Source organism: Hypanus sabinus, chromosome 29, assembly GCF_030144855.1.
Source record: "Hypanus sabinus isolate sHypSab1 chromosome 29, sHypSab1.hap1, whole genome shotgun sequence".
Classification (NCBI taxonomy): domain Eukaryota; kingdom Metazoa; phylum Chordata; class Chondrichthyes; order Myliobatiformes; family Dasyatidae; genus Hypanus; species Hypanus sabinus.
In genome coordinates, this window is record NC_082734.1 from 13,387,047 (window position 1) to 13,414,598 (window position 27,552).

Sequence of the window (27,552 nt, forward strand, 5' to 3'; positions counted from 1 at the left end):
TGCTTCCTCGGGTATAGGTATCTTTCTTTCATAAACAAAGGGATATCTATAGCAGAGAGAGCATCTGCTCTGTTGTTAACCTGTATCATATTGAATACAATTAGATCAACATACAACCTTCTAAATGTAAGGTAATACAGATTATATTTTGCAGCCTCACTTTATGTCCCTTATTCACATTGGTATCACTGTTTATCAAACTTTCCCCAGACCTGTTGATGCTCTGGAAGGATCTAAATGGGTGATACTTATTGGCAATAAATTGATACATATTGATCCTACTGGCAAAGAAATAGCTTGAACTACTTCCTCATTCAAGCCATTGCTTTAATCCATCATGTCTGAATGCCTGCATGCATATCATCTATTTGCAACTTCAATCCAGGTAGGTTATTTCACATTATCTTCTGCTCTGTGGTTGGGAAATTGGACAAGGCACAACTGGCTCCTGGCAACACAATTGTCCAAGTAGTGCTTTTGGTATGAGATGTCTTGTCACTATTCTCGTTCCTTTATGCACCTTGTGGTGTGTTGGGTGGCAACTTTGCTGTTACTTTAGCGTGTTTCACATTTTTTTTTACAGTTGCTAGCTCGGCACTCACCCAGCACAGATGGAAAGCGTACAGGGAGCCGGCCGGATTCAAACCTGGAACCACTCACCTCAAAGTCCAGTGCAGAAGCCATTACACCACCAGCTGGCTATTGTCATTATATACTAAGATATTTAAACCTCAACTACTTCTGCATTAATATGATAATTATCAGATGACAACTATCCCTTCATTCATTTTTTTCCATTCTTGGTTAAGGCCAATTTCAATCATTTCGGTATATCATCCCACACCCAAACCTTTCATGGTAAACCTAGCATACAAAAATTGGCAGACTGCCTGAATACAAAGAGTGTTTGGGACAGCGAACAGGGGGAGGTGTAGGGGAGCACCCACAGTGCCCAAAAATGACCTCCGACACATAAACCTCTGGGTTCCAACAGCCAAAGCATCAGAGCTGAGATCAGCAGATCTTTGGGAATGCACACAAGGATTTCTCAGTATGCATTATACCCACCCAGTTCTGTTAACTAAATGAAAATTGTGGGTGCTCAGCAGAAGCAGGCTGAAACATTGCCTTCTGTCATGAGGATTGAAACTGCAGCAGTTTTAAATGTGCGTTCTATTATAAGCATCTTAGCCTCAGCCTACAATATCCCAAGCAGAAGACTATCTGAGAGCACAGGAAACAGGCCAGATAAAGGCTCGAGGAAATCATCTAGGGTAGTGGTTAGCATACCTTTAATAGACAGATACTTTATTGATCCCAAGGAAATTACAGAGTCACAGTAGCATTACAAATGCACAGTTATACAAATATTACAAGAGCAGTAAGAAAGAATAAAAAATAAGTTACCTCAGTCTAATAGGAGGTTATAGGTTGACTCATTATCGAGCCTAATGGCTGAGGGTAAGAATGACCTCATACAGTGCTCCTTGGAGCAGTGCAGTTGTCTTAGTCTATTACTACAAGTGCTCCTCTGTTAGCCAAGGCAGAAAGCAGAGGGTGAGAAACATTGTCCAGAATTGCCAGGATTTTCCATAGGATCTTTTGTTCTACCACAGCCTCCAGTGTGTTCAGTTTGGCTCCTATAACAGACTCCCATATACAATAACCCAGGTTCAATTCCCACCACTGTCTGAAAGGTGCCTGTATGTTCTCCCCATTTTGGCGTGGGTTTCCTGTGTAAGTTTCTAGTTCTCGCTGTGACGACGTGGGTTTCCTCCGGGTGCTCCACAGGGGGAAGAAACTATACACAGGCTGTTTCTTAGCACGGATGATTTGCAATAACAACTTAAATATAAACCAATGTGTTACTTTCATGACAGGTTAGCTAGAGAACTTTCAATAAACAATCACCAAAAAATGCTTATAATATCAGGTATTTTCCCATTATTACCCTGAATTTTAGGGTTTTTAACATGGGATCTTTTATTTGAAAGGGATTTTTTTTTAATACAAAAATGTTAGTGGGACAATACCCTCAGATGTTAAGTTTTTTGGAAAATGATTTTCTGTAGCCACAGACCCAGTATCCAACTGTACAAACACATAAAATACTGTATTTTCAGTTTCATATTACACACCCTTAAATTTCAGGACCCCTTCAGAGGTGTTATCTATTCTCAAAACTATAAACACAAATTTTGTTAAGGCAGGCAGATCAATCCCACCAGTTGCTAGCCAGAGACTGAAAGGTCACTCCCTGGATCTTCCTCCCCTGCCCAGGGGTAAATCAGTCAATTACTGCATGAGTATTAAAGCTTCACTCCAGGTCAGTTCTCTTTGGACAGAGTGAGAAAGAGGAAGAATGAACCGACCTTACAATGATCATTTCACAACCTTGTACGTCCTAATCAACTTCACCACCGATTATTTTTAAAAGTGCAAATCAAGATGCTGGAAATCTAAAACCAAAAGGGAAAATGCTAGAAACACTTAGGCAGCCCCTGAGAAAAGAGTTAACGTTTCAGGTCTAAGACACTGCAACAAAATGTACCCAACCTGCTGAATGGTTTCAGGATTTTCTGTTTTTATTTCTTAACTTTTTAAGTACATTTACTTTTGGAATTCAAAGAAAGCTACCACTCACAGAAGCAGCAAGGATATCCAATGATATAGTCTCAGTGGCCACTTTATTAGGTAGCTCCTGTACCTAATAAAGTGGCCACTGAGCATACGTAGTTCTCTGCTGCTGTAGTCCACTTCAAGGTTTGACATCCTATGTGTTCAGAGATGCTCTTCTGCACAACAATGTTGTAATTCGAGGTCATCTGAGTTACTGACGCCTTCCTGTCAGCTTGAACCAGTCTGGCCATTCTCCCCCGACTTCTCTCACTATCAAGGCGTTTTCACCCACAGAACTGCTATTTACTGGATGTCCTTTTTTGTTTTTCCACACCCTTCTCTACAAACTCTAGAGACTGCTGTGTGTGATCAGCAGTTTCTAAGATACTCAAACCACCCCGGCTGGCATCTATAATCATTCCGCAGTCAAAGTTACTTAGATCACACTTCTTCCCCAATCTCATGTTTAGTCTGAATAAGTGAACCTCTTGACCACATCTGTTGTGCTTTTATGCCATGTGATTGGCTGATTAGACATCTGGATTAGCGATCAGGTGTACAGGTCTATGTAACAAAGTGGCCATTGAGTGTATAGATGTCCTGATTACTCCTCTTTTATGTCTACTAAGGGAGGGGAAAAAGACATCAGAACACGCTGCTGTGCTTGGAACCAAGTAACGGAATCTTTTACATCCACCCCAGGAAGCAGAAAAAGCGTGGTGTAACATTTCATCAGAGATTCAGCAGCGTCAGGGTTGGTGTCAGCTTCCCAACAGTCAGGGCCACAGCAAAAACTCATGCAGATAAGTGTACTCAATGAATAAAACAAAGTTCAGGGTACCACAGGTTAAAGCCCAACCAATCTGCTTCATTTAACAACCAAAACCCATAAAATCAAAAATAAATTGAAACTGGTTTCTTTTAAAAAAAGCAGTTTGAACACCAGGGTCTTTTCTCCAATAGGAGAAATCTTACCAAAGATAGATGCTCAAAGAAAAATATTGGCACAACAATCTCAGTGTAAGGGGTGTTTCTCAACCAGTTACTCAATGCATATCTCTTTTTCCCAATACTTATTTCCCTTAATCTACTTGTACTGCAGAAGCACAACTTTCAGACAAACCACTCTTGTGTTTTATTCCTTCTCATCAATATGGACATCCGTGTTATAATTGCTTGCAGTGCCTTCTACATTCCCCGTCAGCCTTGCAAAAACTTTGTCAAATCTATATGTGTGATTATGCTTTAGGTTTATCATACACAACGAAAATAAAAATTTACCATTAACGGCTGAGGGCAGTCGATGGCTCTGCAATCCAAGAGCTAAATCAGTGGGGGATACATACATCAGGTGGCTAGCGTCCACCTTGCATAATTGCTGGCTGACTTCTTGTAATGAGTAGTCTGCTGTTAACACTTCTGCTTTAAACATTCATTTTGACGATCTGTACTCAGAATTAAGCAATTTAGTCTGCCAGTGAGTGAGTAAAGTGTCCCAAAACTTAACGCTTGCCAAAAGACCCCACTATAGGAAGGATGTTGAGGCTTTGGAGAGGGTGCAGAAGAGGTTTACCAGGATGCTGCCTCATTTAGAGATTATGTGCTGGATAAATGGGTCGTTTTATCTGTAGTGGAGGCTGAGGGAAGATCTGATAAAGGTTTTTAGGATTATGACAGACACAGACCTGTTTCCCAGAGTTGAAATGACAAATACCAGAGGGCATGCACTGAGGGTGAGAGGGGGGGTCGGTTCAAAGGGGATGTGAGGGGTACGTCTTTTTTACTCAGAGTGGTGGATGCCTGGAATGTGCTGCCTGGTGTGGTGGTAGAGGTAAATACATTAGAGGCTTTAATGAGGCAGTTAGATAGTCACTTGGATGTGAGGGAGGAGGAGGGATATGGCATCGTGTAGGTAGGAGGAATTCGTGTTTGGGTGCTTTTTAACTGGCTCAGCACAACTTTGTGGGCCGAAGGGCCCAGTCCTGTGCTGTATTGTTCTACGTTCTATGTTCAAAACTCCAAAGTCACAAACCATGAAGTAATTTTAATACTAGGTGGATTGGCTTTTCATAACCTTTCATTTTGGGGAATGAGCAATTACTTTTGGCTCTTTCTTGATTTTTTTCCCTTTATACTGCATCAACCACCGCCACTGGGCTATAAATGTGCAGGCGCAGTGTGTGGTTAAGTGCCTTGCTCAAGGACACACAGGCTGCCTCGGCCGAGGCTCGAACAAACAACCTTCAGATCGCCAGCCCAAAGCCTTAACCACTTGGCCACACGTTTCATTCCCTGCACCCCGGCCCAGCATCAGGACGATTTACCTCTTCTGCCTTATCCATTGGATATATAGTATCTTGACCAATGCTAGCCACTGGCATTCAACTTTATGCCCCATCTTGCTTCTGACGGCAACTGGCAAGGCACATTCTATACTGAGGTTTAACAGTGCAGAGCGAAAAACTGCATTATTCAGTAGAAATGCTGGCTCAAGTTTTTAGGCAGCAGTGGCTCTAAGTACTTTGGTCTAAACTGCTCCTCGGCTTTTCCAGTTTAGTAACTGTAACAGAGTGCTTGTGTTTACATATACACTACCAGAAACCACTCTTAAAGTAAAGATACGATAGTTGGGGAGTGTAGGACCAGAGGGCACAGCCTCAGATTACAAGGCTGCTTGCTCCCATCGAACGGAGATGTGGAGGAATTCCTTTAGCCAGAGCTTGGTGAATCTGTGTAATTCATTGCCACAGATGTCTATGGAGGCCAAGTCATTGGGTACATTTAAATCAGATGTTGATAGGTTTTAAAATGGGGCTGAGAGGGGTAATAAATCAGCCATGAAGGAATGGTAGAGCAGACTCAATGGCCAAATGGCCTAATTCTGCCCCTGCGTCTTATGGACAATTTACCATCCTATTATTTCTCCGAAATGAGGCTCAGTAGCCATTCTATACACTGCAGGATGCTTATCTGTTTCCAATGGTGCTGGCAGAAGCACAGTACTCCTCCAAGGGAAACTTGCTGTTCTTTGAAAAATTCCACAGGATCAACACCCGCCTGAACCAGTCAAGGAGGCAGACACGAGTCTACAAGATGGGATCAGAGCCACAGATGCTGGCTTGGAAGTGAATGCCACAGCCGACAGGAATTTGGGCTCAAAATCTCAACCCCAATCTTTAGGTTTCAGAAATGAAAGGGAGATTTTACTCCTCTCTGGATTCTACCACTGAACCTAAAGATGAAAGATTAGCTTTATTTGTTACCTGTAGCATCAGAACATACAGTGAAATGCATCGTTATGCATCAACTACCAACAGTTCAAGGACTGTGCTGGGGGAAGCCCACAAGTGTCACCATGCTTCTGGCATCAACGTAATAAACCCACAACTTACTAACCCTAACTATCTGGCTTTGGTGAGGAAGCGGGGCACCCAGAAGGTCACTGGGAGAATCTTCTATCTGTTCCACAAGGACAGAAAGGAATGAAGAGAGTGGGGATATACATTTCATTCAATGTACACTTTTCCAGAACAAAATATAAAAACACTTAAAAACAATTTTCCAACAAGGATCTGAGGCATGGCATCTAATCAGTCCTAGTTTCCATCACAACACCAAAGGTGGAGAACACTCAGCCTCTTTTTGTATCATTAGCCAGCTCCAGATTAGAGTACAAAAGTTAATTTCTTTCTTTCCCCTTTAAAAAGCAAGTCCTGCAAGCAAGGAGTGGGAAGGGATGAACCAAACAGAACTACGTAGTATTTAAAAAGTCCCATTTGTCCCACAGCAATGTCACTGTTTATGTTTCACATGCACCCATTTAATATCTGCATATTCTTACATTCTTCTGTGGACATAAAGTGCCTCGTCTTGAATTCACCAACGCCATCTGCTTCAATTATCTCATAATGTTAGCATGAATCACAGTCCATACTCACACTGGGCATAAAGATTTGTCCTGAATTATTTACTTTAGAAATCATAAAACTGAAATGTGGTCTCGATCACATATTTCAAATGATGAAACTCCTATCTGGCCATCTCCCAGCCTTCTCCTTTTCACTTTGCCCATCAGTTTGTCTCGACATATAACATGATTAAGAATACCACTGCTAATCAACTATCTTCCCAAGCAAGTGCAACTAATTCCCGTGAAGAATGTCGGTTTAGCTTCAACACTCTACTGAAGGAAATTACAGTTTTTCATGATTAATCTCTCCGGTGCACCACAGGCACGGCGACCCAACCCAAGTTCAGGAGGTTCCAGGCCAAATTCTTTTAAAAATCTAGAGAAGTGGAGTTTGTGTTCTCATGTGGGATGCACAGCTTCTTCCCGGTGGAAAATGCCTACATTCCAGATCAGAACACGGGCAGAAATGGACAAAAGTCCTAGGATCTCCAAGCCTGGTTTCAACATTAAGGCTCAAAAATATTTTTTTCCAGTGAAAGGCTGCAAAAAAAAAAAATAAAATAAATTTTAACTGACAACATCAGGACAAACTGAAGTCCTTTGCACCACTAAGTTCTTTCTCCCATGCAGAGTGCACCAGGCTAAAAGTGCAAGGCTTACCTGTACTCAGCACTGGTAGACATTTTGCAGTTGCTCCAATTATCACCACCATACCAGTTGTTATCAGTTAGTAGCAATTTATCCTACAATGCCAGTAAAACAATCGATAATGCCTTGGCATCCTCAACACCACAAATGCTGTAGAATGGATCACTAGCCTCGGTCTCAGACGATGCTTTATATATTCCGGATGAGAAACCCATTCGGCTTGCACTCAGGGAAGCTTACTCTCCGACTAAGCAAGCTAAAGGAGGAAGGACTGACTCAGTCACCTGTCACAAGCCCATCTCTAAAAAGGCGGGTCTGGGGGGGGGGGGGGGAGGAGGAGGTTGAGGCTGCAGGAAAAAGGGTAATGACTTCTGTGTTAATTGTTAAACTTAATGTTAAAGTCCCCACATTCGACAACATCCGTGAACGTAGCTGCTCTCTGCTTTCATACATCTGCACTTTTATCAAAGCCAACTCTACGGTGCTACAGACATACTACGAAGCCAAAACTGCACGTGCTTACAGAAAGTGAAAGACTGTGCAATTCAGAGTAGTTCAAACTCTGTGCCGAAGTAACGTATAGCAGATGGAAAAAAAGAAAGATGAAGAGCGAAATGCAACCACTTTTACAACTAGGCACGCTGTGTCAAAATGGTACCATAAACTTAATTTAAATTGGAAAGAACAGCCCCCAGCTCTTGTTATGACTGTATGAACAGCTAGTACTTACGTGGCATGATTCCCTGGCTGGCCAGCTCTTCACGCGTCCGCCGTTGCTGAAGCTTCAGTTGCAATACTGCCAGAGAAGAGGGAGAGACATGGTTAGTGCCAGGGAGTAAGTGCTACAATGCACCACTTCGAGAAAGTTCTCCATTCCTAACTTCACTTTTTGCAGAAGTGGTAACAGATCGAGTGCTTCCGCCCAGCTGCTTCTATGTAGGAAATAACAAAAGCCGTCTGTCGTTCTGATAAGCTCTACAATGAGATTTTACAACTTTGTTATAAATAAACCTTGAGGGTTCAAGTTCTCTCCCCACTCCTCCTTTCAGCACGACACTTGAGAAAAATGCTGCTTCAACGTATGTAAACCACAAGAAAGTTATAAAAGTCGGCCCTGCATAGCAGCAGTGTATGACCTGAAATTTTGAATCAGGGTGGTCAGAGATTACCAACGACTCTGACATCAGCCGCAGGATGGCTGCGGGAGACGAAACACAGTCTCACTCTGTAGAACGACAGGTCTAAAATCCCAGTTTGTTTCCTTCCATTGTGACCCAGAAAGCCCAGGCTGTCTGTTGAGCACTCCACCAGACCTGCACTCCAGCACCAGCTTTCATCCCAGTTGAGTTATTGCTCCACTTCATAAATGTCCAAACTCAAGTCTGAAATTTAAAATTATGCTAATCCTAAATATTCACTTGCCTCTCTTACATTCTTCTTTCCTTTCTTTCAAGCTTCAGACACCCAATCTGCCACCAGCTTAGGCTGTGTGACAGGCCTGTGCACCTACTCTGAGATGCATGTGATTTGAGTGCTGAAGAGGCTTAGTGACCAAAACTGGATGCAGATTATCATTGCAATTCCATAATTTCCTCTAGTTTTGACAATTCAACACTCCACACTGTCTGATACAACAAGGACTACGAGTCTAACCACAAGACTAAACAGCAGCACCATCAGGCTCTCGAATAAAAGGGGATAACTACACTCTTCACTTGTCCCATCACTGAGATGCTTCCACAACCAATTATCTCACTTTAAGGACTCTTTACCTCATTATCCCATGTTCTCACTATTTATTGCTATTTATTTATACTTGCATTTGCACAGTTTGTTGTCTTCTGCACTCTGGTTGATCTTCCATTGATCCTGTTAGTTACTATTCTATAGGTTTGCTGAGTATACCCATGAGAAGATGTACCTCAGGGTTGTATACGGTGGCATATATGTACTTTGATAATAAATAAATATACCTTGAACTTCGAGGTTTGAATCAAGTTCAGTTTAAAAGGAAACTGGCCATTTCATGTCTGCTCAGAAGAGGAGATAGTGAGTGAAGTATTGCCACAGACCGGTCATTCCATATATTCCTTAAAATCTGTTCCCACCCCCCACCCCGTTGATTGATTGGTGACCCTTTAAAATGAGGCCAGTGACAATGCAAGTTCCCCACTCATCAAGTCAAGTGATAGTTTGTAAAGCATTTGTAAAGTGAGCACACATAAAATTAGCTATGAAGAGTAGAGTTAAATACAAAACTGTGAGTCAGTCTTAAATCAAGGGTCAGGGACTACCAAATTTCTACACAATCAGAATGGTTAGAGTAGATGAAGCTCAGCCTCACTTTGTAAATCCTAATTGGCTTCTTCAGCCATTTCCGTTCTCCTAGAGAGGCCCCTTCTCTGTTGAATGAATGGGATCTTAATATCTAAAACAATATAACTCAATGTTCATTTGGATGTCAAAATAACACAACATTGTGGACCAAAGGGCCTGTAATGTGCTGTAAATTTCTATGTTCTATAACAAAGGAGGTTACATTTTTGTCATATACTTATTACAAATTGGGTTTCAATTTCACAATCACACTGTAAAGTCAAAGATTAGATAAATATTTGAAGCCCTCAAATTTCAACATTACTTTCATTAAATCCTTACTTTTCGAAAAATAGGTCTTTGAAATTGGTAGTTACATAAATGTATGCAATTCTAAGTTAACTCGTACAATGTCTACAAAATATTACTGAGTTTAAAATGAGTATCACTCAAATTGGTTTATTCATAGTAAATTTGGCATTAATATTAATTAGCACAAATCAGACTAATACACAATCATGGATCCAGGTGGTACTGTTGTTTCAGTAAGCACCACAAGCATCAATTGTTATCAGTTATAGAGTCAAATTAAAACCCAATTATTAAAACAAAAACTTCAGAATCAGGTTTAATATCACAGGCATATGTCGTGAATTTTGTTAACTTTGCGGTAGCAGTACAATGCAATACATAGTAAGTATAGAAAAAACTGAATAACAGTAAGTATATACATGTATATTAAATAGTTAAGTAGAGCAAAAACAGAAATTAAAAGTAGTAGTGTGCATGAGTTCAATGTCTGTTCAGAAATCAGATGGCAGAGAGGAAGAAGCTGTTCCTGAATCGCTAAGTGTGTGCCTTCAGGCTTCTGTACCTCCTTCCTGATGTGAGAAGAGGGCATGTCCTGGGCGATGAGGGTCTTTGATATTGGAAACTGCTTTTCTGAGGATGTCTTGGATACTCTGGAGTCTCACGCCCATGACGGACCTGCCTAATTTTACAACTTCACACCATCTTTAAAGTTTCTTCCCACAGTTAATCTGATCAATCATTTTAGTTGGATAGAAACTACTGCACTCTCTATTACCTCAGACACTACTGCACTGTAAACATTTTAAACCACATTTTATAATGCTGTTTACACAGTAAATATGTGCTGGGATTTATGTACATATACACATTTAATTCCATATCCGTACTTCTAACTATATATTTATATAATTGCTGAATGTTGCTTTTTTGTTGCTTGTCGCACCAGCACACCACAGTAAATTCCTCATACAGTAAATGTACATGGTGAGTAAAGCTGATCCTCAATCTGGCTCCTGGAGTTTCCAGCTAGGAATAAATAACAATATTTTTTCTCCCAACACACACAAAATGCTGGTGGAACGCAGCAGGCCAGGCAGCATCTATAGGAAGAAGCACTGTCAACTTTTCGGGCCAAGACCCTTCATCAGATTTAACTGAAATAAAAGAAAGTAAGAGATATGAAAGTGGGAGGGGGAGGGGGAATGATAGGAGAAGACCAGAGGGGATGGGGTGAAGCCAAGAGCTGGAAAGGTGATTGGCAAAAGGGATACAGAGCTGGAGAAGGGAAAGGATCATGGGATGGGAGGCCTAAGGAAAAAGAACGGGGGAGGGGAGCACCAGAGGGAGATGGAGAACAGGCAAAGAGTGATGGGCAGAGAGAGAAAGGGGGGGGTAATAAATAAATCAGAGATGGAGTAAGAAGGGGAGGAGAGGCATTAACAGGTCAGAGAAATCAATGTTCATGCCATCAGGTTGGAGGCTACCCAGGTGGAATATAAGGTGTTGTTCCTCCAACCTGAGTGTGGCTTCATCTTCACAGTAGAGGAAGCCATGGATAGACATATCAGAATGGGAATGGGACGTGGAATTAAAATGTGTGGCCACTGGGAGATCCTGCTTTCTCTGGCAAACAGAGCATAGGTGTTCAGCGAAACGGTCTCCCAGTCTGCATCGGGTCTCCACAATATATAAAAGGCCACACCAGGAGCACCAGATGCAGTATACCACACCATATTTTACCATATACCATATTTTTTCTCCCTTTCTTTTTGTAGGCATCAGTGATCTGACAGTTGTGATGGAACAAAAGCAGGTTGACCATTAATACGGAGACATGAGATTGTATATGCTGGAATCTGGAGCAACATAGATAAAGTATCTAGATCGGGACTTCCCAACCTGGAGTCCATGGACCCCTTGGTTAATGGTAAGGCTCTATGGCATTAAAAAGGTTGGGAACCCCCACCTAGATGAAGGGTCCCATCCCAAAACGTCAACTGGCTTCATAGATGCTGCCTGACCTGCTGAGTTCCTCCAGCGTTTTGTGTATTGGGCATTAATATGGTGGCTTCTAACAATTGTCAATGTACCACAGTCTTGGAAAAGAGAGCAACATCAGAGTCAGACAAAACAATTCTACATTCAGAATGCTTTTGAGAAGGACAGAAATACCACTTCTGAATAAGAGAGAAAAAACCTCTGAAACCAATCCACATTAACTAGGCTGTTATGGCAGATGCCGAAAAGCTTGGCCAGATTGCTAGGACTTCAAACGGCATCTTAAGGATGGATCACAATTGAATGAGAAAAGTCACCTCCTTCTTCCAGAATTGTCGAGAGACATATACTAATTCATCTCCCTTAGTAACATCTCCCAGACAGAGTGTAATGACAGCAGCAATGAAAGCAACCAATGGAATCCATGCTCCTGGGCGCCATCGTAGTGTCGCAGCTAGCGGGACACTATTATAGCTTGGGGCTTCAGAGTATGGAGCGCAATTCCTGCGCCCCTGTGAGGAGTTTGTACATCTTCCCCATGAATGCATGGGTTTCCTCCGGGTGCTCTGGTTTCTTCACACAGTCCAAAGACGTACTGGTTAATAAGTTAATTGGTCATTGTAAATTGTCCTGTGGTTAGACTAGTTGGGTTGCTGGGTGGTGTGACTCGTTGGGACCTAAAGAGCCTGTTCCATGCTCTATCTCTAAATAAATAAATAAATTACTGGTATTGATTTTAAGGTGTTTTACTCAATTGTGAGAAATCTTTGATGGAACATGGTTGTTTACATCACATTAATTCTTCAATTTGAGCTCCACTGAAATGAACCAAAGCAGAATTTGGCATCAATACGTTGACAAAGTTCCATGCCACCTTGGATGAGCCTTTCCCAGTCAGGGCATTAGAACTGGCTTGGTTACATATGAGTATGGGGTGGTTGGGGTTGGGAGGGGGAATGGGGAGAATAAGTCGACCTGTGTTCCTTTTTTTTATCAGAACCAGAGGGAAGGTTGGGAATCTGGATTACATTTCCTCAGACGATTACCAGTGGGCAAAAACAGTGACAAACAGAGGGATATACACTTGCATCAAAATGGGTTTCAAGTCAAAGTACATCCTGTTTAGCACCACAAGTTAACTGATCCTTCTGCACTCTTCTTCTGCTTTTGGCAGTATTGAACACACTATCCTCCCCCAGTAATGTACTACAGTCACTTAACAGGGCAGCCCCACACTTGCCTGGTTTCACTCTTATCTGTCCAATTCCTATAACTACTCTAATCCCTGTTATCCTGGTGTCCACTCAGTAGCCATAATCTATCTGCACTACACTTTCTCTAGCTGTAACATTTTATTCTGCACCCTGTTACTGAGTTATCTTGTACCACCTCAAAGCAAATTGATCCATATGAATGGTATGTAAAATAAATATTTAACTAGATCTCAGCACATTTAGTTATCTATTTATCTATCTATTTATTTGCTTATTTATTTAATTAAGATACAGCACACAGCACCCAGCAACCCCTGATTCAATCCTATCCTAATCATGGGACAATTTGCAATGACCAATTAACCTGCCAACCGGTAGGTCTTTGGACATTTGGAGGAAACCGGAGCACCCGGAGGAAACTCACACGGTCACGGGGAAAATATACAGGCAACAGCGGGACAATAATAAACCAATTTTACCAACTTCTGTCAATCAAAAAGCTGCACTATTTGTATATAGTTGTGCTTGATCCAAAAAGGAGGTAGTTCCTCTTAACGATGTTAGGGCCTAGCATATGATAGGCAAAGGCTGAAGCATTCAGCAAGTTCAAACAGATGTACTGAGTTAGCATTCAATCTCAGCCTACTCCCTCAGATCCCTAGCAAGAAAGCCAGTCTTCATCCAACTCAGTTTACTGTGTGAATCTAGTGAATACAGAAAGACTGAGGATGTACAAGCATCCTGGTTGCAGTACTGAACCTGTGCACCAGAACTACCTATGCATCTAGCTTAGTAGTTACATCACTGACAGCACAAGGCAAATCACTTCTAATTATATCCTACCCAGTGTCAATGAAAGTGGTCACTCTCCATAGGGACCGTGGACCAGCGGTCACTCCTCACGGAAGGACTGAGTCCGAGCTGTCACTCCCCTCAATGCTGATGGAGGTTGTTTTTGAAATTCCAAGATGTATGTGATTTTGGTGTGGACTGTAGTTTATATTAGTCTCCTTCAGTTTTCTGTGTCTTCTTTCTCGTTGCTGAATGGTGGGTGGGCGATATGTTACTTTTTGGGCGAGGGAGGGGTTGGGGATTTGATGTCTGATGTTCTTGTTAGTGTTTTTCCATGTGGATAATCTGTTAGTTTTTTGTGTGCAAGAGACGGGGTTGAGGGTTTGATGTTTTAGCTGCTGGTTTCCGGGTGGGGCGATCTGTTAGTTTTTGTGCGAGGGAGGGGGTGGGAGGTTTGGATTTTGAGAGTTTTGTTTCTTTTTCTTTTTCATGTTGGGGGAGGGGGTGTTGATATCTTTTCTTTTAACGATACCCATGGATTTTATGTATTTCACGGCTATCTGGAGAAGACAAATCTCAGAGTTGTATTCTGCATACCTACTGTACTTTTATAATAAAACAAACCTTTAAATCTTTGAAGTGCTATCGACTCACCAACATTATGCTTGCTGATGTCCAGTTTGGGTTTTGCCAAGATCAACCATCTCCAGGCTTTATCACAACCTTGGTCCAAGTAAGAACCAGAAAGCCAAATTATTGAGATGAAGTGAGAGTGACTGCCCTCGACATCAAGGTAGCTCTTGTGGCATCAAACCTCCAACAGGAACACAAACGTGTCGTGGTTTGGAGACTTGCCTGCCTCAATTCCTGACTGGCTGGAGTCGGAGCACTGTATTTTGGCTCTTGGCAGGGTCACCCATGCCAAACAGGTCAAAGGTTAGAGACCAGACTAAGAGTGGTCCACTAATCATCCAGGTTTGGGGGTTCAGCTCAGGACCATCAACCCTGACTGGTAAAACAAAACTATTACGGAAGCAGCAATGAAGAATCCTTCTACCTTTGAGTCTGACGGTATTCCAGAGTCTCCACTTGCACTTGCACAGTGAAAACCAAAAGTAAGCTAGTGATGCGATGAAGGAAGCCCCGAACACCGTTAGAGATGCAGGACCTTCATTACTGCTCTAGATACCAGCGGTGTAATGGGCAGACCATTGTGGTATCTGGTAGAACCCTGTTATACATCCAGACTGCCCTATGGTGTGCTTGATTCTTGTTCTCATCCTCCCCATGGATTTGCCGCTCCCTCTCTCCAACTCTCTAAGGTTCGGAAAGTTAAACCTACTAACTAATTTGCTCTATCACTGGCAACCTTACCTTTAGCACTTAGCTCTACAATTTCCTGCACTAACCTTTGACTACTTTCTTTTCTTGTTGCTAAAAATCCCAATATATCAACTGTAAAGCAATACTGAAACTTATTATTCCAGTTACTGTTCACTATTGCAAATGTATGCCTTCTAGAAACTTTAAGGTTTTAAATAACTCTACCCTTAGAACTATAAACATTACAGCAAAAAATGGCCTTAACTTCCTTTAGTTTGCCATGCAAACTCATAACAATCAAAAATAAGGAAGAGAAACAAATTAAAGGTTCTCAGCCTTGCTACTGAATACCAACATTCAAATGTTCAGTCTTTACTTTGGAAAGTAATGAAAAAATATCTACCTGTTTAACAGTGTACGGTTCTTTCCGCTTGAAGGCCCCTGACAATACAACTATAGCTTTGGAGGTATGGGAAGGGCGCTCAACTCCCGTGGACAAACAAGGAAATTCATGGAAACCCCTCTGTCTACGGCATATTGCATATATAACCTCTGCCCCTCCGCCATCACATACACCATGTGACAAAATGTTTATGCCAGCCCTAGTTCCAAAGGGCAGCTCTGCAAGACAAGGGTTTTACAGAAGGGTAACAGCCATGAAAAATCTTTTCAAAAGCTCGGGTATGTTTTACAATTAACTCATTCACTGAAAGAAAATAATCAGGTAAATTTCCCAGGATTCACATAGGTCCATATTGCTAAGTCACAGGAATGCAGTTTACCCACAAAATTAGTATTAACTATACCGATCACTAACTGCGATTCACTGGAGAGATAGTCTTGTTGTTAAGAGGCACTTATCTTTTAGTGGTTTTGAGTGGTTCCATGTCCTGCTCAATGCCAAACAAAGAAGCAAAGTTTCATTACACATTCATGTGCAAGTCTTCTGGCAAACAGCAGTGCACCTCTCCGTAAAACAGCCCCTATCCTATGTGAATGACCCCATCCTGACTGCACTTACTTCACAGAAAATACCCTCTTGTATCTTAGGGCAGTACAGGAAAATAATGGCAGCGGCAGAAGAATTTGCAAAAATAACTGCGCAAGTATCAAAGCTGTCAAACCTCAGATTTTGTTTGTAGATCTGGCTTTATATAAAGTGTCAACATATGAAGATAACCGAAGCTTCAATTAACTCATTAAATGTGTCTGCAATTTTCCCTCAGTATTCAGTACATAACATTTCTCTTGGAATGTCACCAAGTGTTGGTCAAATGGTGCATCTTTGTTCTGACTACTCGACATTGTTTCCTGTGCATCAGATTACAGGATCATGGAATTCTGCAGCCTTTTTTTCTCCAAACATACCTTTGCTCATTGCAGTCAAAAAGTTCTATTTTAACTTCATCAGTCCATAGGACTTGTTTCCAAAATGTATCAGGCTTGTTTAGATGTTCCTTTGCAAACTTCTGACGCTGAATTTTGGCCACAGTGAGCAAAGTTCCGTTTTGAGAAAAAAGGGTGCAGAATTTCATGAAAAGAACACCTCTCCAACTGTTAAGCACAGGGGTGGATCGATCATGCTTTGGGCTTGTGTTGCAGCCAGTGGCACAGGGAACATTTCACTGGTAGAGGGAAGAATTAATTCAATTAAATATCAGCAAATTCAAGAAGCAAACATCACACCGTCTATAAAAAAGCTGATGATGAAAAGAGGATGGCTTCGACAACAAGATAATGATCTTAAAAACACCTCAAAATCCACAATGGACTACCTCAAGGGGCACAAGCTGAAGATTTTGCCATGGCCCTCACAGCCCCCTGACCTGAACATTATCGAAAATCTGTGGATAGACCTCAAAAGAGCAGTGCATGCAAGACGGCCCAAAACTCTTACTCTTAGAAGCCTTTTCCAAGGAAGAATAGGCGAAAATCCCCCAAACAAGAATTGAAAGACTCTTATCTGGCTACAAAAAGCATTTTCAAGCTGTGATACTTGCCAAAGGGGGTGTTACTAAGTACTGACCATGCAGGGTGCCCAAACTTTTGCTTCGGGCCCTTTTTTGTTATTTTGAAACTGTAAAAGATGGAAATCTTGCTTAAAACATTAAAGAAATGTGTCATCTTTAACTTTATGCCTTTTGGAAATCAGGTCGTTGTTTACTCGCTTAGCTATTCACTGTAACAGAAATTTTGACTGGGGTGCCCAAACTTTTGCATACCACTGTATATACACACACATACTAAAGGTGGTTTTATATAATATTTTTAAGAGCTATCACTACCTTGGCTGCCAAATGGACAGTCAGTGTGTATTTGGCATTGCCATCATTCGCAACACTGAATTTATGTGTAACTGGTAAGCAGTCTTTGTCTTAAACTTGTTCATCACACATAAGCACTGATGTAGCCATACAGCATGTTAGATTTTCATCAGTGACGATGTTGGCAAGATCATCAATGAATTTCTCTGCTGCTTTATGATCAACAGGTGCTTTATCACCACAAGTCATTGAAAATTTAATGCAGCACCTTTTCTTAATTGTCTGCAACCAGCCCGCTGAATATTCACAATTACCTTCAATTTTCAGTTTGTCGTAATAGATCTTTGCTTGCTTCATGAAGCATAGCTTCACTTCGACGCTGACAAATCCACTCTTTCAATACAAGGTTGAGATCTTAATTTTTTGCTTTATGCTGTGTTTTACTATTTTTCATTAACTTCTGCTCATTGCAAATTTGAGGTTACTTCTCAGAACTGCCTGTGGTGCACAGAGACCTGTGCATCACCTGCAAACCTCCTAATGCCTTGTGGGATTTTCCATTTGTGATGTCCTGTCAACACTCAAAAAAAAGTTCGGATTTTGGATTTCAGAGGTTTTTAGATTTTGGATAAGGGATGCTCAACCTGTACTGGTGTCCTGCCTACAAGAACTTTATTTTTGGGGAATAATGGAATTGTGTCATTGAGGTATCATGGTGAAGAGATCATTGAGGGTAACTGTCAGCTAGCAGAGCTGTGGTCTCACAACAACAGGTTCAGTCATTACCTTGGCTACTGTCTGAGTGGAGTTACTTTCCCCCTTGTTCATATCTGCTTCCTTTGGGTTGCACTGAATACTTTCTACACCTAAAGGCTGTGTTTTTTTTTAAATTATTGAATTTTCAAATAGGCTACAGAAAGAAAAAAAATTATCACCCCTTCCCCCTAACATAACCCTATAGAAAAAAAAGAAAAAAGAAAGAAAGAATGCCTGAATATCGAAAGATCCCCACATGCTCCATGGAGTTCATAATAGCTTTAATATGTATATTTATTTTTTTCCCCAGATAACCAATAATTTTATCTTCAGAGCACCTATATATTTAATCCTATTTTTTGTAAATAAGGGCGCCAATTTTTCAGAAATATTTCATATTTATCCCTTAAATTGTAAGTAATTTTTTCAAGTGGAATGCAGCTAAAAATTTCATTCTTCCAACGATCTATACTTAAGTATGAATCCGATTTCCAAGTAACTGCAATAGCCTTTTTGGCTACTGCCAACGCAATTTTTATGCATTCTTTCTGATGTTTATTCAACTTGGATTTCGATTTTATCCCTTCAATATTGCCTAGTAAAAATAATGCTGGATTATGTGGAGTTCCAGTAAAACTCTTAAATTTGTCCAAAAAGGTTGAATTTTAAAACAAGACCAAGTAGAGTGTAAAAAAGTACCAATTTCTTGATTACATCGAAAACATTGATCAGATAAATTTGAGATTAATCTATTTATTTTTTGTGGTGTAATATATATTTGATGTAAAAAGTTATATTGTACTAATCTTAGTCAAACATTTATTGTATTTGTCATACTGTCAAGACATAATTTTGACCAACTTGTTTCATCAATTTTAATATTCAAATCAGTTTCCCATTTTTGTCTTGACTTATGAATTCCTTGTTTAATTGCCTGTTTTTGAATCAAATTATACATACCAGAAATCAGTTTTTAAAATTTTTCCTTTATGAATTAAAGTTTCTATTTCATTAGGTTTCGGCAATAGCATTGTTTGACCCAGTTTACCTCTTAAATAAGCCCTTAATTGGAAATAACAGAAAAGAGTGTTATTTGATATTTTATATTTATTCTTTAATTGGTCAAATGACATTAATATACCTCCTTCAAAACACTCTCCTATATATCTAATCCCTTTGTGAAACCAGTTATATAAAAGTTGATTATCCATTGTAAAAGGGATAAGTTTACTTTGAATTAAAGATCTCTTTGCTAATAAAGATTTCTTTATCTCAACATCAACATTTATCTTATTCCATAAATCAATCAAATGTTTTAGTATATATAAATTATATATAAAATCTTCTGGTATATTTTCTCCTATTTTGTCTAATTCTATTCTAATCCATGCCAGTTTATCTTCATCAAAATAAGCTGCAATAAATCCAAGTTGATTTGCTTTGTAATAATTCTTAAAATTTGGTAATTGTAACCCTCCTAGGTCAAATTTCCATGTCAATTTTTCCAATGATATTCTTGACATCTTACCTTTCCAAAGGAATTTCCTCACACATTTATTTAATTCTTCAAAAAATTTCTGCGGTAATTGTATTGGTAGTGTTTGGAATAAATATTGTAATCCAGGGAATATATTCATTTTTACAGCATTGACTCTATCTATTAATGTTATTGGTAACATCATCCATTTATAAAGACCCTCTTGATTTTTTTTAATAATGGCAAATAATTTAATTTATATAAATTCTTTATATCATTATCAAATCTTATATCTAAATACTTTATACCATTTATCAGCCATCTAAATTGAATTATTAATCGACATTGATTATAATCTCCTTTAGTAAGGAGCAGAATTTCACTTTTATCCCAATTTATTTTGTACCCTGTTATTTTCCCATATTCTTCCAATCTAGAAGATAATTTACGCAACGAATGCAATAGGTTAGTTAGATAAATCAGAACATCATTAGCAAATAAGTTAATCTTATATTCCTCTTGATTGAAACCCATAATATCTGAGTCAGTTCCAATTAATTCAGCTAATGGTTCTATCGCCAACACAAATACAGCAAGTAATAATGGACAACCTTGTCTAGTTAACCTTGTTAACTGAAATGATGTTGAAATTTGGCCATTTGTCACCACTTTAGCTTTCGGGTTAGTATTTAAGGTTTTAATCCATTTTATAAAAGATACTCCTAATCCATATTTTTCCAACACTTAAATAAAAAATCCCACTCCAATCTATCAAATGCTTTTTCTGCATCCAAAGCAACTGCCACACTCATTTCTTCCCTCTTTTGTGCCAAATGAATTATGCTAAGTAACCGAGATACATTATCTGCCGATTGTCTATTTTTAATAAATCCTGTTTGGTCCATGTGTATTAATTTTGGTAAGTATTTAGATAATCTATTAGATAAAATCTTTGCTATTATTTTATAGTCTGTGAAATAGGTCTATATGATGTTGGCTTTAAAAGATCTCTGTCTTTTTTTGACAATACTATTAAAATAGCTGTCGAAAAAGATTCTGGAAGTTTATGCGTTCTTTCCGCTTGGTGTATTAGCTCCATAAAAGGAGGAATTAATAAATCTTTAAACTTTTTGTAAAATTCAGGCGGAAAACCATCTTCTCCTGGAGATTTATTACGCTGAAGTGATCTTAGAGCTTCTTCAACCTCTTTTAATGTAAAAGGCACATCTAATCCCTTCTGTTCTTCCGAATTCAATTCTGGGAGAGTTATTTGTGATAAAAACCTTTCTATCTCAACAATATCATTTTGTGATTCTGATTGATACAGTTCAACTGAATCTGCTTTTTCATAAAATCATAAAAATCTTGATGTTTTAATAATATTGAAACATCTCCATCTGTAAATCTATTCCTCTTTATCCATCATTATCATTATCAAGGGGGAATGATCTGACAATATTCTTGCTTTATATTCCATATCTTTCACTCTGTCTTGAATATTCGCTGATAGTAGGAAAAAATCTATCCTTGAATAAGTTTTGTCTATTTGAATAAAATGAATAATCTCTTTCTCTTGGGTTAATTCTTCTCCATATATCAATCAAATTTAAATCTTTCATCAATGATAAAGTTAATTTTGCTACTTTTGGTTTTGTAACAACCTTTGTTGACCTATCTAAAACTGGGTCTAGACAAAAGTTAAAGTTTCCACCTATTAATAATTTATCGTGTGCGTCAGCCAAATTCAAAAAAGCCTCTTGTATAAATTTTACATTGTTTTCATTTGGTGCATAAACATTCATAAGAGTCCATAGTTCTGAAAAGATTTGACAATGTATAATTACATATCTTCCCGCAGAATCAATTAATACATTTTGCAAATACCAAAATTGCAACTCCGCTCACTTTTGAATTAAATTAAGCTGCTATAATATTTCCAATCCAATCTCTCTTTAATTTCTGATATTCTATCTCTGTTAAATGTGTTTCTTGTATAAAAGCTATATCTATTTTTATTTTCTTAATGTATGTTAAAATTCTTTTTCTTTTCAGCGGTCCATTAAGCCCATTAACATTAAAACTTTAAAAATTCAGTAAATTAGTCATTAGTTTTAACGGGGTTACTCCAGTCTATAATAATACATAATATTTCAACTCTCATAGTACCTTGGGGAATTATTTTAAAATTCTCCATGTTGCTATATGTCTCCCCTCCGATCATCCAGGCAAAGAAAGAAAGATTAAAGAAAAATAGATTATAAAGAAAAAAATAACAAAAAACCCCCCTGTTAATGTTGTGAATGAAAAAAAACAGAACAGTACCCCCCTCCGTTGTGCGGGTCATGGCAAACGCCATGATTACACACGTGAATCCCATAGTGATCAATCCAAAGTTCCCCCAGCTCCCCCGTAACATGAAAAAAGTATATATAAGAGAAGAAAAAATAGTATCACTACTCTCGATTAATATTTCTCAAATTTTTACCTTTCTCCCCCTCTATCATATAATTAAAAGTATATTTAAATATTCTTCTGTCTTTAATGGCCATCAACTTATTTCACTGTCCCCGTCTTCATCTTTAATCTGTTTCACTTTTAAATCTTTACTGTGTCTTGCAAATATTTGGGAGTTCTTGTGGAAACTCCTCTGCATCCCGATGATCAGTAAAAAATCTTCTTTTCCGTCATCCAAAAAAATTATCAGTGTTGCCGGGTGGCGCAATATAAATTTATAACCCTTTTCCCATAAAACTTTTTTCGCTGGGTTAAATTCCTTCTTCCTCTTCAAAAGGTCATAACTTATATCAGGATAGAAAAGAACTGCTTTCCCTTCTATCATCAATGGCTCATTTCTCTTTCTGGCACACTGGACAATCGCCTTCAGGATCTTTTCTTTATCTTGATATCTTAAGCATTTTATCAAGATTGGTTGTGGGTTTTGATCAGATTGAGGTTTTGGTCTTAAGGCTCTGTGGACCCTTTCGATTTCAATCAACTAGGTTCCCTCTTCCATTTCCAGATTTTCCAGTGTTATGAATGTGCAGCAACTCTGAGGGGCCGAAGGGTACAAAGTTGCCCCCTCCTTTTTGAGAATCGCAAGATCGCTATTAATTTGGGTCTGGGACCCAGGAAATGAGAGAGAGAGACGTCCAGAATACACAGGGTTTGGAATGTGTCCTGACCTCAGCGAAACGGAACCACTGATAACGGCCACTGTCTCTTGGAGACGGAATTGTGTATTGAGTACTGTACTATTCATTGAAGCCCCTCAGGGGACAACCAGAGTGGTCTGGTTGAGGAATTGCATCATCCCAACCTGATTGACATCTGAGACCCCGTGAGTAAGGATAAAAGAGGGTCTGGGGAATAACCCCTTTAGACGCACCCGGAGAAACGCTGGAAATCCAGTGACAGCGTTTTATAGCAAAAGCCCATGGGGCTCGTGTGCGTCCTCCCTTGCCCGGGTTGGCGGGCTCACCACGGAAGAACGGTTTAGCTAAAGGAGAGGCCACAAGTGAAAGGCCACCCCAACGGGACACCTGATGGATCGAAATCATAAAAGGACAATTGGCAAGTTTTTCTCCAAATCTCTCTCTCTCTCTCTCTCACCATTGCAACACAGCGGTCCCCAAAGGCTGCAGCCTGCATGAACTGAGTGAACTTTATATTTCCATCGGACAATACATTATCCCCTGGACAACGATAAAGCTTATTTCTTATTGATTATTATTATACCTGCACTTTTAGATTTAGTATTGATGACGTATATTATCTGTATATTTGCATTGATATTATTTTTGTGTATTTTTACTAATAAATACCATTAAAAATAGAACCATCAGACTTCAACGGACCTCTCTATCTTTGCTGGTAAGTGACCCAGTTATGGGGTTCGTAACACCAGGATCCATTTTTGAAAAAATTTTATTGGATCCTCTCCCTCTATTCCTTCTTTAAGACCAACAATTTTAATATTATTTTGTCTATTAAAATTTTCAAGCACATCTGTTTTTTCCAACAGTCGTTTTCTTTCTGATGTCCAGGCAAGAATATTATCATCCATTTTATTCACTCTATCAATAGTGTCTCCCTTTATTTCTTCCACTTTTTAACTTTCTTGTCCATTTTCTCCTGTTTTTTTCACCATTTTATCAGTCTTCATATTTTTAATATCTTCTTTTATTATTTTTAATGTTTTTAATTCTTTTAATTCATGCATTATTTGCGCCAAAGCTTCTCTTATGTCTCCAGAATATCTTCCACCTCCAACCTCTTCCTGGTGTTCTTCTTTTACCTCCTCACCTTCATCTGTATGTTCCAGAGAATCCCAATCTTCCTCAGGTTCATTTTCACTTCCACTTCCAATTGTAGCTGGGATTTGTAGTTCAAATTGTGCATGCCCTTTTCTTCACGCACGCGCAGTTCCTGTTGTTCCTTCTTGGAGACTGTTGATGTTGCCGCCGATTTCTGTTCTGTATCGCCGGAAGTAAGATGCACTTGAGTCCAAGGCTTCTTCATGGTGGCCGGCCCAACTTGTATTGTCTTCAAAGTAGAAGTTTTCTTCTTTGTCTGTTTAGGAGGCATATCTAAGGAAATTCCTGAGTAGTTCAGACGTAGCTGTTAGAAAATATTTACTTACCTTTCTTCACTTAAACATTAATTTATTAGTTTTTTACAGGAGAGCTGGATTTCTACGTCTCGATCCTACGTCATCACGTGACGACCCCCACCTAAAGGCTGTGTGATTTGGTAGGTTAAGTTGATACCGTAAGTTATTCCTAGTATAGAACTGACAGGTAGAATTTAGCAGGAATCGATTGCAACATAGATAAAATAAAATGGAATTACAAAGGATTAAGAGTAAATGGGTATTTTTTGTGTAAATTGGGACAAAGTGCCCTGATGGGGCTCATTTCTGTTCTTCTGACTCCATAACTCAACCATCTAACTAGAATGCACATGAGTAATAGACTGGCCTTGCTCATTTTTGTGTAAATAATGTCATTGCATTTTAATTTTCTTCAGCTTTTAGTAATTTTGAGGGCACAACAGACAAGGATCAGCTAATCAATGGAAAAATACAAAACAGCCCAACCCAGAAAGTAAACATTCATTTATGTTGTGCCTTTAATGTAGAAGGATGTTTCAAAAATATTCAGGGGGTTAATGGATACTGAGGCAAAGAGTGACTAAAAGGTGGTCAAACTGGGTTTTTAAGCAACCTCCTGAGAACTTTTATCATGTCCTGATGCCAGACAGGTAATCTCTGAAGAGTGCTGATAATGGTTGGGGGTGGTGGTCCACCTGTCTTGTAAAGACACACAGTAAACTACTTCTGTAGAAAAATTTGCCAAGAACAATCATGGTCATGAAAGACAATGATCGCCCATGTCATACGACATGGCACATAACGAACGAACGAACCTGAGAGCTTGAGTGGAGAAGCAAAGATATAGTGACCACAAAAAGCACTGGAGGGACTCTGGTCTGGCAACATCTGTAACTCAGCCTGACCTGCTGAGTTCCTCCATCACTTTATGTTGCTCCTTGTGCCAGCATCTGCCAGCCACCCTGAGTATCTGGACAAGTGATCCCAGGTTTGAATCTGGCCGGTTCCTTGCACACTTTCCATCCCTGCTGGCTTGAGCGTTGAGCGAGCAAATCAGCCTTGTAAAAAACAGACAAAAGCTAAAGAAACGGCAAGGTCATCGCCCAATACACGGAAAGGAACAACAAACAACAATGCCAGCATTTAGACTTGAGTTTCCTCTATGGTATCTGTAGGCAATGACAACGTAATGATGAATGGTACAGTAAAAGACACAGAGACCTGCACTGGAGAGAATATGTTCAAAGGCTTTTGTGGCTTATAAATTACGTGAGGAAATACTGGAAAGGTGAGACGACTGGCAGTTGCAATTTCACTATAATGGAGCTGTAAGGAACAGAAAGAACAACGTGTAAGATGGTACTAAAAAGTTGAGGTATGAAACTTCCTCTACCCAGTATCTGATTAGCAAATGTCACTAGAGAACACGATTGAGGACCTAAGGGGAAGATTGCTATATCAGAGGGAAATGAAAGATTGCTCTGTACTGTGCTTCACGGAGTCATGACTCACTAAAGACATGCCAGACATGCTGTTTCAGAGAAAGCAAAAGGTGGCGGGGGGGGGGGGGGGGGGGTCTGTGTTTCATGATAAGCTCTTAATGGTGCTTAGACAGTGATCCTGTCACAGTCTTGTTTCCCCAATCTGGAAAATGTAATGATTAACGGCCAACTATTCTACTTACCAAGAGAATTCTTCTCTGTGATCCCGACCACAGTCTACATACCGCCAAAGGTTGATGTTAAGCAGGCACTCAATGTACCAAGTGATGCAATCAGCAAACAAGAAACAGCCTACCTCAATGCCTTTCAAATTATTGCTGGGGACTTCAATCAGGCTTGTTTGAAGAAATCTCTGCCCATTTATCATCAGCATATCACCTGCAGCCCAGGGGTCCCAACACACTCAAATACTGTTAAACTACAAATAGGAACAAACCTCTAGACCTCATTTTGGGATATCTATTATTTGGCTGTCATCTTACCTGCATACAGGCAGAGGCTAAAGAGTAAGGCTCCAGAGGTAAGGACAACAAAGAGGTGGTCACGGGAGGCAGATAAGCAGCTATGGAATTGTTATGAGTTGATGGACTGGGCCAAATTCAAGGACTCAATCAGATATTTGAACAAACACGCCACTGTTGTCACAGACTTTATAAAAACTGTCATAGTTGAATGCATTCCCCACAAAATCATTCAGTCTTCCCTAACCAGAAGCCATGGATGAACCATGAAATCTGCAATCAGCTGAGAGCTGGATAAGTGACATTCAGTTCTGGCAACCCAGTAAGATACAAGAGGTCCAGGTACAATCTCTGGAAAGCCATGTCACATGCAAGATGGTAATTTTGGACCAAACTGAAAGAAGCTTGTCAGCTGTGACAGGGCTTGAATGCTATCACATCTTACGATGTGAAACCAAGCAACTTAGGTGAAAACAAGATTCTGCTCCCAAATAAACTCGATACCTTTATGCTCTCTTTGACCATCAAACATGGAGGGATCTTCACAAAATCCCACAGCCCCTGATAATAGGTCTCTGAAGTCAACATGGGAATATCCTTCAAGAGAGTGAATCCATGGAAAGCATTTGGCTCAGATGGTCAGACAGGGTACCTGGACAGGTACTAAAGACCTGGACTGATCAACTAGCTAGAATGTTCACTGATATCTTTAACCTCTCGCTTTGGCACTCTGAGGTACCCACCTGCTTCAAGTAGGCATCAATTATACTAGTGCCCAGGAAGAATGTGGTAACCAGCCTCAATGACTATCGTCCAACACACTTACATCCACTCTGATAAAGTGCTTTGAGAGTTTGGTGGTGAAACATATCAACTCCTGCCTGAGAAGCGACTTGGATCTGCTCCAATTTGTTTACCAGAGCAACGGGTCAACAGCAGGTGCCATTTCATTGGCTCTTCACTCAACCCTGGAACATCTGGGCAGTGAAAATGCATACATCAGGATGTTCTTAACCCTCAACAGCTTGGGATTCAATACTATCATCCTCTCAAAACTAATCAATAAATTTGGCCTCAATACCTCCCTGTGTAAACAGACCCTCGATTTCCTTACACGAGGAAATCTGCAGATGCTGGAAATTCAAGCAACACACACAAAATGCTGGTAGAAAACAGCAGGCCAGGCAGCATCGATAGGGAGAAGCACTGTCGACGTTTCAGGCCAAGACCCTTCGTCAGGACTAACTGAAAGAAAAGATAGTAAGAGATTTGAAAGTGGGAGGGGGAGGGGGATCCGAAATGATAGGAGAAGGCAGGAGGGTGAGGGATGAAGCTAAGAGCTGGAAAGTTG

The 27,552-nt window shown here is 39.9% G+C and overlaps 1 protein-coding gene across 9 annotated transcripts in view; it reads right to left on the minus strand.

The window, feature by feature from the left end:
* Window positions 1-27,552, minus strand: part of LOC132383017 (myocardin-related transcription factor A-like) — a 216,309-nt gene that overhangs the window by 70,123 nt on the left and 118,634 nt on the right. For all 9 annotated transcript variants that reach the window (XM_059953712.1, XM_059953713.1, XM_059953714.1 and 6 more), the window contains one exon: window positions 7,908-7,973. In XM_059953712.1, the coding sequence (XP_059809695.1) occupies window positions 7,908-7,973 (66 nt within the window). The remainder of the gene's footprint in view (window positions 1-7,907; window positions 7,974-27,552) is intronic.